Source organism: Grampus griseus (genome assembly GCF_964374135.1).
Source record: "Grampus griseus genome assembly, chromosome: 10".
Lineage (NCBI taxonomy): Eukaryota > Metazoa > Chordata > Mammalia > Artiodactyla > Delphinidae > Grampus > Grampus griseus.
In genome coordinates, this window is record NC_139004.1 from 64,597,326 (window position 1) to 64,617,073 (window position 19,748).

The 19,748-nt window shown below is 52.5% G+C and overlaps 1 protein-coding gene across 1 annotated transcript; it reads left to right on the forward strand.

Annotated features, from left to right (window-relative positions):
- The first annotated feature begins 1,390 nt into the window (after window positions 1-1,390).
- LOC309828967 (cathelicidin-4-like) lies at window positions 1,391-3,474 on the forward strand. The gene is made up of 4 exons (XM_082664644.1): window positions 1,391-1,679; window positions 2,315-2,422; window positions 2,566-2,637; window positions 3,242-3,474. Exons 1-4 carry the CDS (start codon window positions 1,482-1,484, stop codon window positions 3,392-3,394), a joined length of 531 nt encoding a protein of 176 aa, XP_082520770.1. The 5' UTR covers window positions 1,391-1,481; the 3' UTR covers window positions 3,395-3,474.
- Window positions 3,475-19,748: the final 16,274 nt, after the last annotated feature.

Consider the following 19,748-nt stretch of genomic DNA (forward strand, 5'->3'; position numbering starts at 1 on the left):
AGGGGCTCAGCGCTGTCTGGGTGGCTGCGGTGGATGGGGCAGCCTGACACCTGAGGCCTGCAGGGCAGGGGCTGAGGACAGCAGGGAGCATCAAGACCCAGACCCCGATGCCCCTGCCTCAAGGCAGCGGGGGAAATGGCCCAATCAGTGCTTGGCCTGAGCCCCTAGACAATGGTGTGGAGGACGGACAGTGGTCTGGGGAGAGCCTGGAACCAGAGAAGGTGGAGTCTGGAGGCTGTGGCTACACTTGAGAGAAGACGGTGGTAGGAGCTGGGCTGGGCTGGTGGGAGGCCAGAGGGAGTGTCCTCAGGAGGAAGAAGGAGCAGGTGGGGCTCCCAGGCTTTCAGCTCAGGGCTCCTGCGGCGGCACCCAGCCAACAGCAGCCAACAGCTCAGTGCGGACAACCAGGGGCACTCATGGGAGTCTTGAGCTCAGAGATACAGACCAGTGATGTGTGTCCCTGATAACTGGTATCTTGAGAAGGGGTGTCCCCAGGAATGTGTGAGGACTGGGAGGAGAAGCAGCCCGGATGCACCTGTGCCAGCCCTGCCTCTTAGGAGGAGGGTCCTTGGAGGAGACCGAGCAGGAGCCACGGGGGAGGCAGGAGGGCACCCAGGAGAGTGGCAGCAGGGGACAATCGTTCAAGGGCCATTTCAGGAGGACAGACGTGTCTCTAGAGTCTGTATAGTTGAAGACAAGGCTTGAGTGTGAATTTGGATCCAGTGAGGACTGGCCAGTCTGCAGTGGCCTTGAGTGTGAGAGGCGGCACTGAATTGGGGTCCCAGTGCAGATGACCCCTCCCATGCTTGGTTGAGGAGGGGTCAGGGGGACAGGCCATGTCTGGTGGGGACCCGTGGAGAACTATTTAACCGAGAAAACAGTGAGGATGAATCCAGGACAGGAGACAGAGGGAGCCAAGCCCCTGACAGGCTGAGGGCTGGGCCCAAAAGACAAGATGGTGTGGGGTTGACTGTCTGTCTAGAGTTTAGCTAGGTGTGTAAGGCTCTAGAAGGAGCTGGTACAGTCATCCACTCATCAACATTAACTGATGACTACTCTGTACCAGACAGTGCCTAGAGGAGGAGATTGAGTGCTGAATACACTCCTTTACCCTATTCCTGAGGAGACCAGAGTGTGGAGGCAGAGGGGACGTAAGACAGAGCCTGGTCTTCCCTCTCCTGGAGGACTCAATGCTCTTGAGCAACCCTGCCTATGACACTCCCCATGGGCCCCAGGAGAGGCCAAGATGTTGTCAGGGAGATGGAGAAACCATTTCTTCACCTTCCACAGGAGGCTTCCCGCTCCCACTGCCCAACAACCCCGTGAGGCAACAGCCCGGGGTGAGGCAAGTCCAGCTCACAGCCGGGGAGGAGATCAGGGATGGGGCAGGTCAGGAAGACGCGTGGTTGGGCCATTGCATCAGCCCCAGGAGGGGCATAAAGGAGGGTCCTGTGTGCTGGGAGGAGGCCGACTTGGGGACCATGGAGACTCAGAGGGCCAGCTTCGCCCTGGGGCGGTGGTCACTGTGGCTACTGCTGCTGGGACTAGTGGTGCCCTCGGCCAGCGCCCAGACCCTCAGCTACAGGGAAGCTGTGCTTCATGCTGTGGATCGTCTCAACGAGCGGTCCTCAGAAGCTAATCTCTACCGCCTCCTGGAGCTGGACCTGCCTCCCAAGGCCGTGAGTCAGGAGGACCCTGGGGAGGGGGCTGTCTCCCGCCAGCCCTGGCCACGCTGTCACCCCCTCTGCTCAGGCTGTACCTCCTGTCAGGAAGGGACTTCTCCCTCTAGGTGGGCTCCCACCTCTTCCAGGAAACCTTCCCAGAGCTGGGTCCCCTCCCAGCATGAGGCTTCCTGCCTTAGCATCTCTGCTGTGGGAATAGGCGCCCTGTACACCCTGTTCAGGCTTAAGGGCCTTCTGGGAGCTCCAGGGATAGAGGGTGGTCACTGGCTCTGAGATGTGACTACCCTGTTTTGAGTCTGCTCTGCACTTCTTTGTTCCCTACTCGGAGGGCTCTGCTGGGCCTAGAGGTTCCGGTGACAGGATCTCCCCCTGCAGGCAGCCCCTGACTTCCCTCAGCCCGTCAGAGGTGCAGGTGGTCACACCAGAGCTGGTCTGAGGTCCCCTCCGGCTCTCTGTGTGCCCACGAGGCCAGGAGTGAGCTCCGTCCCCTTCCCCTGTGCACCCAGCGCCATGCCAGGTCCCAGGCACACAGGAGGGGCTGGAGAGGCTGCCGTCTAGGTGGGGGCAGGGAGACAGATCAGAGAAGGAAGCATGAGCCCGGGCCCAGTCTCCTTACTTTGATCCTTGACCAGGATCAGGACCTGGACACCCCGAAGCCTGTGAGCTTCACGGTGAAGGAGACCGTGTGCCTCAGGACGACCCAGCAGCCCCCGGAGCAGTGTGACTTCAAGGAGAATGGGGTGAGGCTGGGGGCTGGGGGCACTGGAGGATGCTTCCCAGGGATGTAAACAGGAGGCTTCCGGGAATATTTCCAGCCCCTGTGCTGAGTTTGGGAGGTGATGGTCCGGGGGGTTCCAGTTTGACCTCGAGTCTCCCCTTCCAGCTGGTGAAACAGTGTGTGGGGACAGTCACCCTGGACCAGTCCAAGGACCAATTTGACATAAACTGTAATGAGGTGAGTGGCCCCTTCTGTGTTATGGAGCTGATAATGGGGTGGGTTGTGGAACATCCTTTGGACCAATTACCCGTTGCCCCTTCGAGGGCAGAGAAAGGCCCTTCTACCTGGCCCCTCCCTCACCTGAGCCCCAGGCCTCCAGGACTGGCTTTGCCATCCCTTAGAGCAGTGGTTCTCTAAGTGGGGTCCCACCCGGGAACTTGACAGAAAGGCAGATTCCCAGGCCGCACTCAGACCTCCTGAATCAGACTCTGGGCTGGGGCCCAGCCATTTGTATTTTCACAAGGCCTCCAGGGGATTCCGACTGTGCTGAATTCTGAGAGGCACTGACTGGAGTAATGTGCTTTCAGCCCCTACTCCCGTCTAGCTTTGCTGGGATAGGCTTGTGACCCTGGGAATCCCCTTGCCATCTGTGGACCCCAGTTTCCCCATACATCTGTGGCTGTAGGGATTCATCCACATGCTCCAAAGGTCACAGCTTAAGGCTGAACAGGGCCCAGTGCTCCTGGTGTGTCCGTTAGGGGGTTGTTCATGTGGGGAGGGAGGTTTCTCGTCCTGACCCCTGCCTAGTCACAAAAGAAATAAATTTCATTGTGGTTCACAGCTTCAGAGTGTCAGGAGAATTCGTTTCTGGCCTCCAATTTTGCCAGGGCCAAGGCGCCCTCCGTGGTTCCCGCCACCTTTCGGCATTCCACGTATTCCACGTATTCTAGAAAACGGTGAAGGATTGCCATTAAGGGCTTTTGGTGAACCCTGAGCCCAGAGAAGAGTCCTGAGGGTCTGATAAGTTCTGGTTCAGACTTCTGGACGGTGAAAAATAAATTCTTGTGAAAATAACTTCCTCCAGGCTTCAATTTCAATTTTCTCGTTCTTACCACTTATTGGGACCAAGTCCTTACCTCTGGGATGCCTCCTCTGTGTGTGTGTGTGTGTGTGTGTGTGTGTGTGTGTGAGAGAGAGAGAGAGAGAGAGAGAGAGAGAGAGATCACTCCTGTAAACACAGTCGTGGGTGAGGCCCCTGTTCCTTCCAGGAGGACATGGGGAGAGGCAGCAGGGCCAACAGCGTCTCCATTCTCGGGTCGCTCTCGTGCCCTTCACACACCTCTGCCCTCCTCCTCCAACACTGAGTAAGGACTTAAGGAGACCTGCTCTGTGTGCAGTGCTGGTGAGGATGCTGTCCCTGCTCACATGGAGGTGACTCCGGAGGGGCCAGACATTTGTTAAACACTCACAGAGACGCAGTTCAGTCTTAGGGCTAAGCCTACAGGTACAATGCCCATAGTGTTCCATTTCTCCTTGACAGTCTGAAGTCTGGAAAATCCTACTCCTCCTGGCTTTTCCTCTGGCATTGAACACATCACTGTTTCTTTAGCTGGGTCTGAGATTTCAGTGGTGAGCTTGTGTTTAGGGAACTACCTGCTACAAAAATATGCAGCATTAAAAAGAAGCATCCTGAGATGTAGAGAACAAACCTATGGACACCAAGGGGCAAAGTGGCGGGAGAGGGTTGTGGTCGTGGTGGTAGGATGAACTGGGAGATTGGGATTGACATATATACACTAATATGTATAAAATAGATAACTAATAAGAACCTGCTGTATAAAAAAATAAATTAAATTAAATTAAATAAAAAAGTAGGATCCTGTTCATCAGGGTGAAGAGCTCTGCATGAATGTGAAAGACACACAGAGTGACGCATGGGTCACATCTCTGTGTGCCTGGGTGTTTCAGACACCATGCACATCCTGCCCCCTCCCCATTCTCTAGCTGACCTTTGCTCTGGGGCAGACTGGAAACACTGGGGATTCTGAACGCAGGGAGCAGCCTCAACCAACCATTGGGGGGACTCAGTGGAAAAATACCTCCTCTTCCTCACTCCTTGGGGGGTCCACTCCCAGACATGTCACACCTCCTCCTGAGGTCCCCAGCTGGCTTGAGCCCCTGTCGCCCACTTCTGTGACCTGTTCATTGACACGTCCTCTTCTGACTCAGGTCCTGCCCTGTCTCCCTTCTCTACACTCGTGCTGGTGCTTTCTGGAATCACCTCCCAAACAAACTACTTCCACTAAATGCTTGTCTTAGGTCTGCTTGTGGGCCAACCTGTACCAAGACACAGATTCCCCTCTCTGAGAGGGACAGAGGACAGGATCTCACAGAGCACTTACTTTGTTACCTGTCAGGCTTGTCTCCTCTTGGTGAGCAGGTGGGGCTGATCTCAGGCAGGTTAGAGGAACCTCATGCTTCTCACTCTACATCAACCCAAGCTGAGGAAGGAATCCTTGCAGAGGATACCCAGGGGGCTGCATTGTGTCTGTGCCAGAGGATACAGGCTTGCCAGAGCCAGTTGTTAAATGGTCAGGATTTTCCGAGCTGGTTGTTAAACTCTTGGTAGCTTGAAATCGGCCTTGATGGAAGTACTTACACCATGGAAATCAGCAAATGCTACATGTCAGGCCTATCACAGCTGGCACATCCCTGCCCAACCTGAGAGAGGGATCACTCATCAGGATGATATGGGTCTGTGCTGATCACATCTGTTTCCAATTTCCTCCCATGACTGCCCATCCTGCTACCATGGCAACACTTTTCTATCCTCAGCCCTGCCTTGTCCTTTCATATTTTACATCGGAGTTGGCCAGATGTGCCTTGCCATGATGAGGCCCTCAACATGCATATGTGACCACTGATAGTGGAAAGGGTTGGATGCTTACATTGTTTTCATCTCCACCCTTGACCAGGGAGCCAAAGTGGTCCCTGGCAGGGAGGTCTGCAGGCCTTGTCAGTGCTTTCTAAAGTGATTGGCTGGTGAGAGTGTCTGCTGTGTGACCACTGGGCCCCTTACCCGTGAAAGAACAAGTATCAGACCCTTCCATAAATGGCTTTAAGCATCAGGCCAGGGCAGTAGCCAACAGAGGAGGGGAGAGAGAATGGAAGGAGGGTTGCCCAAGAGACTGGCAGAGTGCAGGGCTGACTGGGATGGAGTTACTGCAGACAGGATGAAGCAGGTTGATTCCCTGACAGGCTGGACAATGCAGCGGGGGCGTGGGGAGCTTCCAGAGAGCATGGTCACGGTCTGGTCAGTGTCCTGGTGTAGGTATGCGATGCGGGTGGGGGAAGATGAAAGTTCAGTCTTTACCATGTTGGCTCTTAGGTGCCAGGGGGATGCTGGTCCCTAGGCGGGGCACTGGGCAGTAGGTGCTGTGAGTGCCCTGCCCAGATCCCCCTCACTGGGCGGCTGCCGCCCCCGCACCCCCCCCCCCCCGCCCCGTCCCCCATCTGTTTGAAATGTGCAATATGGATGCTAATGGCTCACAGGTGCCCCCTTCACAGCTGCCTTCACAGCCTCCCAGGAGATGCCTGGGGGGTTGTGTCCCCTCTGCCCTCAGCCTGTGGATGGGGACTGACTATGAGGGGACATCAAAGCCCAGCCCCCGCCTCAGTCAGTCCTAAAGCAGGGGTTCCAGGCTTTTGTGGGTGAGGCTGAAGCTCGTCTCAGGGTAGAGCATGTCCCTGCTCAGCTCCTTCTTCTGCCCTATCCTGCTCCCCTCCGCCTCCCTCCTCCGGACAACACTCCTCAATAAATCAGATGCCTCTCACTTCCCAGCTGAGGCCCTGCTTCTAGGGAACGTGGCCTGTGATGGTGGTGGAGCTGTGCAGAGTTCACCCACTCGGCCCAGGTGGGTCAGGCGCGGGGCCTGATGTGGAGAGAAGAGAGAAGAGCCCGAGGCGTCCAGGGTGGTGGTGCAGGAGGGGAGTGGGGTGGGCGTGGTGCTGTAAGCCAAGGGGCATTGAGGATTTTACAAAGTGGCCAGAGTAGGACAGGAGCCCACGAGGCCCAGGGAGATGACTCCTAATATTTTCCTATTGTTTGTGCAGATGTGAAGGCCACTAACTTCAGTGGGGGGCAGCACAGAAGCCAAACACAGCGAGTGGAGGAGAGCAAGAGGTAAGGAAGAGGGAGGGAATGAGTGAGGACAAGGAGGGGCTTCTCCATCCCCCAGACCCCTGCTGTGCCAAGGAGGGAATCTGGGCTGTAATCAGGCAAGGTCCTTGTGGACCCTGCCCTTGAGCCCCACCAGTGAGGTCTCAGGAGTTAGTTTGGGGGCTCCCGAGACGGGACAGGGGACTCCAGGTCAGCCTCAGTGGGGCAGAGGGAGAGAATTCTGAGGGGTCTAGATGTCTGAAAGGAATTGCTCTCCTGCCCGTGTGGCCCTGAGCAGGAGAATTGATCTTTCTGGGCCTCTGTCTCTCTATCTGTAATTGGGAACAACATTATCTCCTTTAAGGGGTTGGTCTGTCATTTAGGTAGAGAAGGAAGTTCAAGGACCTCATAGGGGCCAAATGTGAATCTCAGAGGGTGAGAGAGTCAGGAGACAATAGTTAGAGTGTGTTAGTCTCAGGGCACAGTGCCGACTCGTCTGTCAGTGCAGGGACCCAGAGAGACACTTGGAATCCCCATCAGAGCAGGAGGAGATGAGTTAAATGCAGCCCATGCACACAGTGGACTTCCCTGAGGGCACCGAACTGGCCCTTCTGCACTAGCCTTTCCCATGTGGCCATTAGAAGGTAGCAGCTGGCACAGTAGGGCGGGGTACCCTCCAGACTGCCTGTGCTCTGACTCGGCAATGCCCCTGCCAGTCAGAGCCCAAAAGTCTCGTCCCTCAGCCCCCATGGTCTCTCTAGCCTCAGCCCGAGGGTCAGGGCTGCCCTGGTCCCTGGGGTCCTACTTGCAGCCCCCTGTTCTCCTGTGTGTCACTCTGCCTCTGTGTCACCTCAGCCAGAGCAGGACAGGAAGCTGGCAGGGGAGACAGAGGGCTACATTGTCACTTTCATGGGCCCTAGGCACTTTCACCTTCGTGGACCCATTCATCCACAGAAAAGTATTAAAAATTACATTTTATAACTGCATTCGTACATAGTTGAATACAATCGTGGCTAGATATAATGTTATATATTCATTGCTATTATAGTCATGTTAATATTCTGTTCTTAAAAGGAATTAAAATTAAAATATTTTTGTGGGTCCCTAGAAGTATCATGGTCCGTAGGTACAGTGCCTACTGTACCCAATGGATGAGTTGGTCCCTAGGGAGGTGGTTTTTCTGGTAGCAGCGCAGGTGCCCTGGCAGGGAAGTAAATGCTGCTGCTGCCTAGGGCGACTAGTAACTTGAAGGTGTTGCTCTGAGGTCGCCCCCGCTGGCCATCTGTGGGTACTGCAGGGAAAGCTTGAGGGCTCATGGAGACCTCCAAGGGGAACTGCCTGCGGTTTTTTCTGCCCTGGTGTCTTGGCAGGCAGCAGGCTAGCAGCTGGGGTTCCCCTGGGGACTCGATCTTCTATTCGTGATTCTTTTGAATCTCAGCTCTATTGAATGAGATTTTGTGAAACTAGACTCTCCACTCTTCGAAGCACTGGCAACATTACTTATTGTTGGTAAAACGGAGAACTAACTGTTACTTAGAACATAGACTTATTCCGCGCTGTCACAGAGAAGGAAACCAAAACAGAGAAGTTATCTAAAGCTAAGGTGGTAGATAGAGCTGGCTTCCTTAGCCTCATAGAATTCTATTTGTATTTCTTATGATTAGGGGTAGCCTCTTATATAACTACAGAGCAATTATCAAGTCTATACATTTACATGGATACAGTACTTTTTCCTATATGTCAGATGATATAATCATGTGCTTTACAGAGTTTCTCACCTGCGTTACAGGTTCCTGCCTAGGGTCAGGTGTGTCAGGAAGCTGTCAGGTCTCATTTGCCTCCTTTAATCTGGAACATTTCCATAGGCTTTTGCCTCCTTTTATTCTCAAAAATGTTTCTGTGTTTCTGTGTGTGTGTGTGGATGGGGGTTGGATCGTTGGGTGTTAAAATGTCAAGGTGTATGTATGTGTTGGAAGTGTTGTGCAGTGTGTTTGTGAGAGTATCGGTATGTTGTGTTCCTAGGTGTGTGAGAGTGTGTGTGTGGGTTTGAGTGTAGTTTGTGTGTATGTGAAGTTGTATAGAATGAATGTTGGTGTGAGTTTGTGGGTATATGTGTAGGTGTCAGGGTGTGTCTGAAATGTGTATGTGGGATGTGTGTCTGGGTGTGTGTGGGTTTGTGGGGGATTTTGAGTGTGGGATGTTTCTTCTGTGTGGGATATATCAGTAGAGTCGAGTATGGGGATTTCTAAAATGTGTGTGTGGATGTGTGTGTATGAGGAGTGTATAAAGTGTTTGTGTGTGTATGTAATTCAGGGGTGTGTATGTGTATGTATGGCTGGGCATTCATGTGTGCACGGGTGTTGTGAGTGGGCATGTGCAGGTTTATATGTGAGTGTAGGGGTATAGTGTCAGTGTGGTTGTGTGGGTGTTTGTGGCAGTGTGTTTGTGTACATTTATGTAAATGGAAATTTTATTTATTCTGTTTAATTTGCAAAAATTAGATTAATACTGGTTAAAACATGTTTTAAGCAACATAAAAGGAAATAATGTTTTATTGGCTCATTATTTCCAAGAGAAGCGTGCAACTATAACAAGGTCTTAGGGGCAAGAATTAGACCGAAGAGTAGAAGCAGTTTACAAATAAAAGGAATGTAATGCTTATGCAATCCCTCAGTGTTGTAACTTTAAAAATTTCAAAAACATTTTAGTTGGTAATAATTTACAGAAAAGTAGAAAATGTACAAAAAAAACTTTCATATTCTCTATTCCCAGGGTCACCTACATTTTGCCTAAATTGTTTCTCTCTTTCTCTTTCCCTCCCTCTCTCTTCCTCCCTCTCTGTCTCTGTCTCTCTCAGTGGTTCCTATGTCCCCAGGGTTTGGGTCTTATTCAGCTGTGGAGCCATCGCTGGTGCAGAGCGAGTTTGTTGCTCACAGTTCCCGTGGGGAGGAGTGGGTCGTGCTGGCCCACAGGAGAGGACAGTGACAAGCAGAGAGCCAGGGCGGGGCACTGCGGGGAAGCCCGTGTGATGTCCTCCAGGGAAGGAATGGACGAGGCTTGAGGGTGAGGCTGACCAGGTTTAGGATCGGCTAGCTTGAGTAATTTCAGTGAGCTGGGGCTGGGGTGTAGGGGCTGCCCAAGTTGTTGATGCCTGACCCTGGGGCTATTAGGACAGGGGGTTAGAGTCTCAGCAGCAGAGAGGGTGGGGTGGGGTGCTGGTCAGTTTGCATGTGAAAAGCGAGCTGAGGGAGAGAGTCTGCTGTCTCTAGGCATCTGCTAACCCTGGGATGTGTGGGGTGTTTGTGGCTATGTGGGATGTGAAAACATCAGAAACAGAAAGTAGAAAACCTGGTTAACACAGGGCTACTTACATAATGTAATCACTGGCACATCTGGATTATAGCCTCATGTCTTTAGCTCACCCATTTCCCGAAGATGCCTGTTCCTGTTACTGGATGGATCAGCTAAGTTAAAGGCAGGTGTGTGGGCTGCACCACATGCAGCTGTTCAGCCTCCAAGGTACCTGTTTATACCTGTGCATGAACAAGGGTGCTCCACTCAGTGGGTGGAGCTGTGGGCTGTGTAGCCACCCTGGAAGACATCCCCCAAAATCCACCTTGTTACATTTTTCACTGATTCGTGGGCAGTACACCATGAACTGACATTGTGGTCAGGTGCCTGGCCGTGGGACAACTGAACACTCAAGTCCCAATCTTTGTGGGGATAAACATTATGGCAAAACATAATGCTTTGCTCAGCACCCACAACCCCTGTTCATGACTCCTGCAGATGCCCATGGAAAACGGCCATTCAAGGATAACATCAATGGAATCAACAAGTGAATCAAATCTGCACTGCCCAGGTGGGGACCCATATCATGTGGATACACCATCACACAGGGAATGGTGATCCATCTACCTTCAGCATCAAACTCAAAATAAGGCCTAGCGATGCCAGCACCTGAGGCCAAGGAAGCCTGGCCAGTGTGGCTGACCGCCAGCTCCACAGCTGAGTAACAAAGGGAACTCCAGGGCAATAACCAGCGATGCCATCCCCATCTGCACAGCATACGTGGCATATAGTATTCCAGGACTCTCAGATGGTCTATGTTTCACACCTGGATTCACAAAATACACCAATCCACAATGGCACTACCTTACAGTAAGAACTACCGGGAGTGCAGAGTTACCCAGATCGCTTCCCGGACCTTTCATGCCCTGTCTCATTTCCAAGCAGTCGGTGCCATTGGGAGATGGAATGGACTCTGACAGGGAACCCTGAAAGGATAAGTGGACACCAAGGCTCACCTCCCAGCGGAGCACACACTTAAGGAAGGCATCTTGAGCTCTAAATGGGACGATTCCCTGGAAGACCAACTTCTAGTTACATAGAATGTTTAATTATGAGCCTCGGAAATGAGGGAGGAGGCCCACACAATCTGGAAGACTCTCCAACCACATGAGTAATCTTTCTCACCCCACTTTTCTTCTTCCCATGCACCCCTGGAAGCTCCTAGTACTGGAATTTGCAAGTTGCCCAGAAGAGCCTTGTGGTGGGTGAGATTACCCTAGTGCTCATTGTGCTGCCTGCCCTGCTGCTGGAAGGGCAGGAGGGACAGTGATGATAACGATCATGAACATGAGGTGACAGCCCCTAAGGTGGTCCTGCTGGTGTGGACCCCCTGTCAGGGCAGAGAGAGATGTTCTATGATGGGTCAAGGAGTATAAGGATGAAAAGTTGCTGGGCACGTAGGGAGGAGTCTGGGCACGTGGTGCCGGTGAGACAAGGGGAGGACTGGAGACGGGACCAGTGATCGCTGAGGGACTGGTCGTTCCATCACTTGGTTGTGAAGAGAGTAACTACCCTGGTGATGGGAATAGAAGGCCTTCTACTCACAGCGTCAAGGGTGGGAGGAGGCACCATTCACCTCTCTCTCAGCTTTTGTCAGCAGGGCGTCTGGCCACTTTCACCCAGACTGCTACTCTCATCCTCAGCTTGATCAACGGCCAATGAAGAGTCTTGATCTAAGGACTCTTGGAAACCTTCCCGCAACTGCTGCCCCCAGGAGTGAACAGCCTCCACCAAACAGGACAGAACAGACCTTCTGGATACTGATATGACTTTTTTAAGCCTCATCATGAAATTTTGAACTCTTTTATATATTTTGCACGACTATAGTAACTGTTGTAAGTTTAAATGCTTGTGGGATTCTGACCCCACAGGAGCAAGACCTCCTGCTGGGCTTGCTGCTACTTAGTATGTGGAAGTCTGGCCTATACTCACCCACAACACACAAACTAGTCTAAATTGTCTCTTGTGGTGATAAAGAGTGCCTTGCCCTAGACTTCCCGCTGGCTTTAGAGGTGGGGTATATGCAGTTGCCAACTTGCTGCATCTGGGTTAATAGTAATACATTTAGCTGATTTGGCTCCAGGTGGGAGCCTGGCCAGTCTGTGCTCCAATGGGCCTGATCATCCTCCTGGGAGTCAGTCATGGTCACTCTCGTCTGATGTTGCCTAAGACACAGAAGACACTTGGGTCCACAGCCCTTCAGTACAATTAATTTGAGTATGTGAGGGGGCAGCCTATGTCTCTCAAAAGAATTCAGTTGCTTATGTGAAAATTTGGGGTGTATTATTGTAGGGCAATGGCTCTACCCTAGTGACCTTGCATATATGCATATAGGCCCTGCAGGCAAGGCTTGAACTGCAGCTATCCGGATCTTGGCAGAAGGCCTTGTGCTCCTCCTTGGAGCCCACTGCCGGAATACAACAGGCCCTTTGTCCTGGCCGCCGCCAGCTTCAGCGTGGAATCCTCTAAGAAACTCCTTCTCCTCTCAGTTGAGACTGTGGCTGACTGGCTGAGTGGGGCTCTGTGGTAGTGGTGAAAAGATTCAAAGATATTATTTGGGTGTAGGATGGGGAAAGATGGAGCCCAGTCAGGTGAGGGGACGACCACTGTGATGTAACCGAAAGTGAGGTCTGGCTGTTCACCGCTCGAGAGCCAATAATGAGGCAAGGTTGGTGGAAAGGAAAGTTGGCTTTATTTCGGATGCTGGTAAGGTAGGGAGGGTGGGGAGGTTTGGAGGGTGTCCAAACGCCGATTCCCCGCCACTGACAATCAGTGGACAAGATCTTTTATAGACGGGGGAGGGGCTACATGCGGAAACAGTACCGTCAGCCCTGACGGTCATCTTGAAATTGCTCATGTGGCGGTCTGACCAGCGTCATCTTGATTGTTTTAAGTACAGTTAATCTTCAATTCCAGGGTCGGTTTTTTCCCATTTCCTTGAGGCCAGTTCTCGGAATTGTGGCAGCTTCTGTCATGTCTACAGTCTGGGCATGATGTAGTTAACTTCTTCCACCTGGTGTGGGTTTCAGTATCTATAAGACAGCTCACAGGATGTGGCTAAGAACATTATCTGTAGCCCTTGAGAGGGAACTAAAATTCTTTGTCTTTGCTCAGTGACTAAACTATTATTGTTTTGTTCTGTTTGACTGCTTTTCTTTGCTCCTGCATTTTTTCACTTCTCTGGTCAAACTTATTCTTTGGCTAAAGTTTTCTACAGACAAAAGGCAGACTGAGGACATGGGGGGCAAGGATCATAGGGTCCTGCTCCATTTCAGAGAGAGGAGTTTCTTAGAGCTTCTGTCCTTCCAGCCACTTTCTGTGGCTCCACACACAGAGGTAAGAAGTGTGCCCTGCTTGGGGAGAGAAGAGGGCAAGGAGAGGAAAGGCCAGGAAAGAGTCGGTTCCATGGTAGGAGGGAGAGTTAGGGAAGTTTTTGTTTTTATTTTTTGATGTTTTCTTTTTTTCTATCTTTTTCATTATTTATGACTTTGTTGTTGTTGATCTTGTTTGCTGTACCATGAGGTCATAGCAGTCCTTCCTGTAATAGAAACTGACAGCATATAGAGACAGAACTCACTGATGACCATGCTTGGGGGCTAGAAATACATACATGTACAGAGCGAGAAGGACAGTGAAAAGATTTAGTTTACCTGTGAGAACCATCCCGCGGATGTCTCGTATTAACAAGTGCAAAATATAAACAAACACATAAACCCTGATCAAAACGAAAGCAAGTAAAACTACCTAACATTAAAACACAGTGTAAGCAGCCGCATAGTACAGGGAGATCAGCTCGGTGCTTTGTGACTACCTAGAGGGGTGGGATAGGGAGGATGGGAGGGAGATGCAAGAGGGAGGAGATATGGGCATATGTGTATATGTATAGCTGATTCACTTTGTTATACAGCAGAAACTAGCACACCATTGTAAAGCAATTATACTCCAATAAAGATGTTAATAAATAAATATTTTTTTAAAAAGAAAAAGAAAGGACTATCACATACAGAAATGTGGACATGTGAAAAATAAATAAAACTAGTCTTTGGAACAAAAACAATAAATAAATAAATAAAATGCATAAGAGCAATGAAAAAAAATAAAACACAGTGTATAAAATGGTGTGAGAAATTTAAGTCACTCGACAGTCTTTTAGTCAAGAAAAAGCTGTGTTTGTGTCCTTTTAAATTTCACCCTGAAGGGCTTGCAGAAGTGATGGTGATTAAAGCTGCCAGCCTTGTTCCATCTGACAGGGGATGCAGTTCAGAGTGGGCCAGTGCTCCTTTCTCATTCTCCGTTTTGGTGGACTTTCCTGCCAGCGTGTTGATGCCCTCCCCAAGCTCCGCACTGTGCCATCCTGTCTGTGCTGCTGAGGCAGTGAAAACTGTAGGGAAGAGAATCAGTACAAGAATACACAGCTTGAGTCTGCTGTTGCTGATGAAACTGAGCGGTGTCCTGCGATGGGAGCCACTCTTCCCCACGGTCTTTTTGGGTGAGTTTGGTGATTGCTCGTCTCTCCTGACCTCACTCCATTCTGTGATGTCATCACTGCTCAGAGAGGTTTCCTGGAGCCAACATTCTTTTCTTCTAAGGCATGCAAAGGGAAACTTTACCGTGGCAGCTCTGTAGGTCAGATGCCAGGAGGCTTGATGGGTTCCTCTGCTCTGTGTTCACAAGGCCCAGCTAAGACGGCAGGGCTGGATTCCTTTTGAGAGCCTCTGGGGGAGAATTACTTCCAAGCTCATTCAGCTTGTTGGCAGAATTTGGTCCTCTGTGCTTGTGGGACTGAGGTCGTGAATCCCTTGTCTGCTGGTGGCGGCCGTTGTTCTCAGCTTCTAGAGGCTGTCCCCAGGCTTTGGCTCATCTTTCTCCATCTTCAAAGCCATCAATTGCCAGTGGAGTCTTTCTCTTTCTTCCAATCTCTCTGACTTCTGAGGGCTTGAATTTCTTAATAATTTTTGAGCCAAGGGACCCATGTTTTCATTTTGCAAGTTATGTAGCTGACCCTGGCCAGTAGTGGCTCCACCTCTCCCACAACACTTGAAGGAGGCCCCAGAAGCCATTCTCAGAGCAACTTACTTCACTCCATACTTGTCCAACGTGTATGTGTTGTCTTCGCCCATGATCTTGAGCATCCACAGGGCAGGGGACAGCTCAGGAAGGGAAGAAAGAGAGTGGGAGTTGGCACAGAGCAGAAAGGGACCCCCCAGAGCAGCCCCTCAATGCTCATAGCAAAGCAGGTCAAAAAGCTGAGTCTCCAGGCCTCTTAAAGCAATGGGCTGTAGGAGAGATGCAGGGTTGGCCAAGGTGGTGTTTGGTGGGCCAGACAGAGGTGGCCAGGGGCTCATCCAAAAGAGAGGCAGGAGGCCCCATATTGGGCCAAGGAAAACTCACACTGGAGCCAGAGCTCTGTGTACTGCCATCAACCCTGACTTGACCAAGATCTGCTTCCCAAGGCCACACCCCCACCCTGCCTTGGGCCTCAATTTCTTCCTTGGCCTAATGAGACTGGTGGTAAGCCCTGCTTACCTGACTAGAGTGCTGTGAGTTCAGAGGAGGTGGATGTACAGGAGCCCTTTGTACCCTGAAGGACCAGACACACAGGTCACATCCTTGGACTCAGGTCTCCACAGACAGCATGTCCATGGGAGGCTGTGAAGAGGGACAGGACACAAGGGGCCCCAGGCTCCCCCCACAGTGTGGTTTCCATGACCATCCCAAGGATTACTGTTAGGGTTGTTGCTTTGGTGACTGGATGGACCCCAGGCACCCCACTCAGTGGTGCCACTGGAAGAAAACTCACTTCGATGAGGTTGCCCATGGGCACACAGGTGACCATCATGGCAGGGAGCCATATAGGGAGCCCCTTGCCTCACCAGCTTCAGGGACAGCAGGGGGATCTGTCTCATGTCCACTTCATAGCCGGGGTTTCACACCAACACAGCATGGCTCTCACCAAACACAGCTCTAGCCCACCCAAAGTCTTGCCACCCAACAGCCCTCCTAGTCTCCATCCCCATCCAATCTACAATCCCACCTCCCCAGGCTCTTCCCTTGTGTGTTGTTTTAATCGAGCTCTATATCTGAAAGGAAGTTCTCCCAAGGGCGAGGGGTTGTTGCTGGAGCCATGATCAGTGGTTCTTAACTGATAGTGAGCAGTCAGAAAGGTGCCTTTAAAATCTCCAGATTACTTTATTTTGTTTTGTTTTTTTTTGTTTTCTTTTTCTTTTTTGGTTTAATATTTGTTGGCTTCCAAATTACTTTTTGGAAATAAGAAAAGCAGGTGCCACCTGGATCTATTGAGTTGGATCTGGGATCATGAGAAAGGTAGGGCTGAAGAAATGGAATCAAAGGAAATTGTGTTCTGATCTCCAGTCCATCCCTCTCCCCAGGAGTTGGTCCCTTCTCTCTTTACTTCCAAAAGCGCATACTAAACGTCAGAACCTGGGTGGATCCTCTGGAGGGGCTGTTTCTACCTTCCCAGGGCATCCACGAGCAGACTTAAGACCTCTACTAGGACATGCCAGTCTGTGGGGAGGGACCGCGTAGGCACCCAGGAAAGGTGGAGGGGTGTGTGGGCCTCGTGTGAAGTGCCCTGTCTTACTCGAGCCTCCTGGAGGTTGATGTCTTTATAGGCTCAGCCCACTTCTTGCCGAAGCTCGTGGTCTCCAGGAGGCAGACCCTGAGATCCTGGGGGTTTGCAGGTCTTTGTCCTGGTAGAAGAATGAGGGAGGATGTGCCTTCTCAGATGTACCCGAGGCATCCAGAGTCCCCAGGCTCTGGGGAGAGAGCACCCTCTGTCACCCTCTGGGGATAGAACTGGCCTCGGCCCCCAACTGTCATCTCTACATCCATGTCCCCAGTAAAACCCACTCACAGGAATGGTACCCATGCCCACCAGTCTGCTACATGTCTGGGGCTGGCTGTGAGCATGGCCCTCTTCTGCAAAGCTCAGGCACCTTCCCACTCAGCCTCCACCCGGGCCCAGCTCACCTTATCACACAGCCCCAGATGCTGCGGAGAGGAGCTGGTTGGATGTTTGTTGTCGTGGCTGGTGGTGAGATCCGGAGCCGGAGCCTGGCGCAGGCTGAGGTCCTTGGACAGGGAGGTAGGTTGGCCTCAAGCTTGACTCTGCAGCAGCAGCAGCAGCACAGTCGCCCTGATGCCACCAAGTATTCTGGCTACAGTGTGGCGGGTGCAGCCTCTGTTTGGTTTTATGTACCCACCCCCAGAGAGGGGTGGCACTGCCCTCCTGCCAGCTGGCCTCCTTCACCAAACCCCAGGCCTGGGAAACCCCAGCTGGGCTGAGGGCTTTCCAGGGGGATATAACCTGCTGCAGCTCCTTGCTTCACATGAAGTGGGAAGTGGGAAGGAAGAAGCTGACCCGGAGCAGAGAGAGGGTCCTGACACTCAGCCCTGACCCAAGTCTTCACCCTCACAGCAGCCGTGGCTGCCTTCCCTACTCACTGCAGAGGGCAGGAGGGAGGGCCGAATTCCCTCCCCTGGTCCCTGTGAGACGACCAGCGTGGTGGGTGAGTCGGGGCATTTGGTCCAAGTCTTGCATCTCCTGTTTCCTGGATGGTAGATCCTTATTTGAGTGATTTAACCTGTAGGTTTCATTTTCCCCATGAACTGGACAACTCAGGGAGCTGGTGGGTGTTCCCCAACGTTTGGGGGCACAGCAGCCTGAGGTCCAGTTCCCCTTCCTGCCCAGAGTCTCATGGACAGGAAGGATGGCTGGGAGGAGCAAAGGAGAGGGGCGCTGCAGAATCAGGCCTCATACCTGAGTTTGTTGGGGTGAAAGGTGCATGAGGATTTCTCAAGGACCAGATGTGGAGTCAGGGGTAAACCCACCTGGGGACAAGGGCTGTGGTTTGTCTCCCGAGAAGACCTCCGCTCTGACAGGCTGTAAGGACTAAGCCAGGAGAGCCAGACTGGAGGCATGGAAGGCAGGCCCCCACCACGGGAGTTGCAGTCTATGGACCTACACAGGATCCAGGGAGGATGGGGAAGGGGACTTCAGTCAGAAGAGTGAGCAAATGCAAAGTTTCAGAGGCAGGAAAGCACAGGGAGGATTTCAGCGTTACCTAATAGCCAGTAACCATGTGTATTGCTAATTATTTGCTACTGTGATCACCTTCTTTTCCTCCCTTGACTTGGGGAAAGGACACAGCTTGACCAAGAGGCCACTGGGGCAACACCTGGACTGTGAAACCAGGTTGCACAGAAGCCCACCTCTCCTTCCTTCTCCAAGGCTGAGCGCGCAACCAGCGCCATCCTTCCCGGTTGCCACCTTCTGAGGTGCCCTGGCCATGGCCCCAAGAGTCCCGCAGGCCGGCTGAGTCCGGGAGCTACCCCAGGCCTCACAACCACATGGTTATTCCTCCAGAAAACTGTACAAGAATCTCCTTCTTGGCCTGTGGCCCCTCTATTGCTTTGGCCCATGACCTTTCTGGCTGTGTTCTCACCAACTCCCACACTGACCCCCCAGCCCGGTGTCTCATCCACAGCACTGGACAGGGAGCCACCTGGGATCAAATCAGAAGAGACTTCCTGAGGCTGTGGGAGCCAAGAGGAGGAGGTGCCATTTCTGGATGGAGGTCAGGGAAGCCTTCCCCAGGCGGAAGGGCAGGGCAAGCAGAGGGACCAGGCGCAGAGATGGGGAAGAGCAGGGGCTCAGCGCTGTCTGAGTGGTTGCGGTGGATGGGGCAGCCTGACACCTGAGGCCTGCAGGGCAGGGGCTGAGGACAGCAGAGAGCATCAAGACCCAGGCCCCGATGCCCCTGCCTCAAGGCAGCGGGGGAAATGGCCCAATCAGTGCTTGGCCTGAGCCCCTAGACAATGGTGTGGAGGGCGGACAGTGGTCTGGGGAGAGCCTGGAACCAGAGAAGGTGGAGTGTGGAGGCTGTGGCTACACTTGAGAGAAGACGGTGGTAGGAGCTGGGCTGGGCTGGTGGGAGGCCAGAGGGAGTGTCCTCAGGAGGAAGAAGGAGCAGGTGGGTCTCCCAGGCTTTCAGCTCAGGGCTCCTGCGGCGGCACCCAGCCAACAGCAGCCAACAGCTCAGTGCGGACAACCAGGGGCACTCATGGGAGTCTTGAGCTCAGAGATACAGACCAGTGATGTGTGTCCCTGATAACTGGTATCTTGAGAAGGGGTGTCCCCAGGAATGTGTGAGGACTGGGAGGAGAAGCAGCCCGGATGCACCTGTGCCAGCCCTGCCTCTTAGGAGGAGGGTCCTTGGAGGAGACCGAGCAGGAGCCACGGGGGAGGCAGGAGGGCACCCAGGAGAGTGGCAGCAGGGGACAATCAGTCAGTTTCTGGAGGAAAGAGGGGCTCCACCACCTGTGATGTTAACGATAAGGCTTGATGGACTTCCCTGGTGACGCAGTGGTTAAGAATCCGCCTGCCAATGCAGGGGACACAGGTTCGACCCCTGGCCCACGAAGATCCCACATGTCACGGAGCAACTAAGTCCGCACACCACAATTACTGAGCCTGTGCTCTAGAGCCCGTGAGCCACAACTACTGAAGCCAGTGTGCCTAAATCCCGTGCTCCACAACAAGAGAAGCCACCGCAATGAGAAGCGCGTGCACTGCAACAAAGAGTAACCCCCACTCGCCACAACTAGAGAAAGCCCACACGCAGCAATGAAGACCCACTGCAGCCATAAATAAATAAAATTAAAAAAAAAAGATAAGGCTTGAGCATGGCCTCCAGATTCAGGGAGGGCTGTCCCGTTGCAGTGGCCTTCACGATGAGACGGAGCAAAGAAGTGTGGTCAGGGTATAGATGATCCTTTCTCAGGCTTGGCTGGGGAGAAGCCAGGGCAATAGGCCACG

Coding starts and splice junctions, on each gene's coding strand:
- LOC309828967 (XM_082664644.1), top strand. CDS start 1,482: ATGGAGACTCAGAGGGCCAGCTTCGCCCTGGGGCGGTGGTCACTGTGG. Junction 2,423..2,565: donor GTGACTTCAAGGAGAATGGG/GTGAGGCTGGGG, acceptor CTCCCCTTCCAG/CTGGTGAAACAGTGTGTGGG. Junction 2,638..3,241: donor TTGACATAAACTGTAATGAG/GTGAGTGGCCCC, acceptor TGTGGTTCACAG/CTTCAGAGTGTCAGGAGAAT.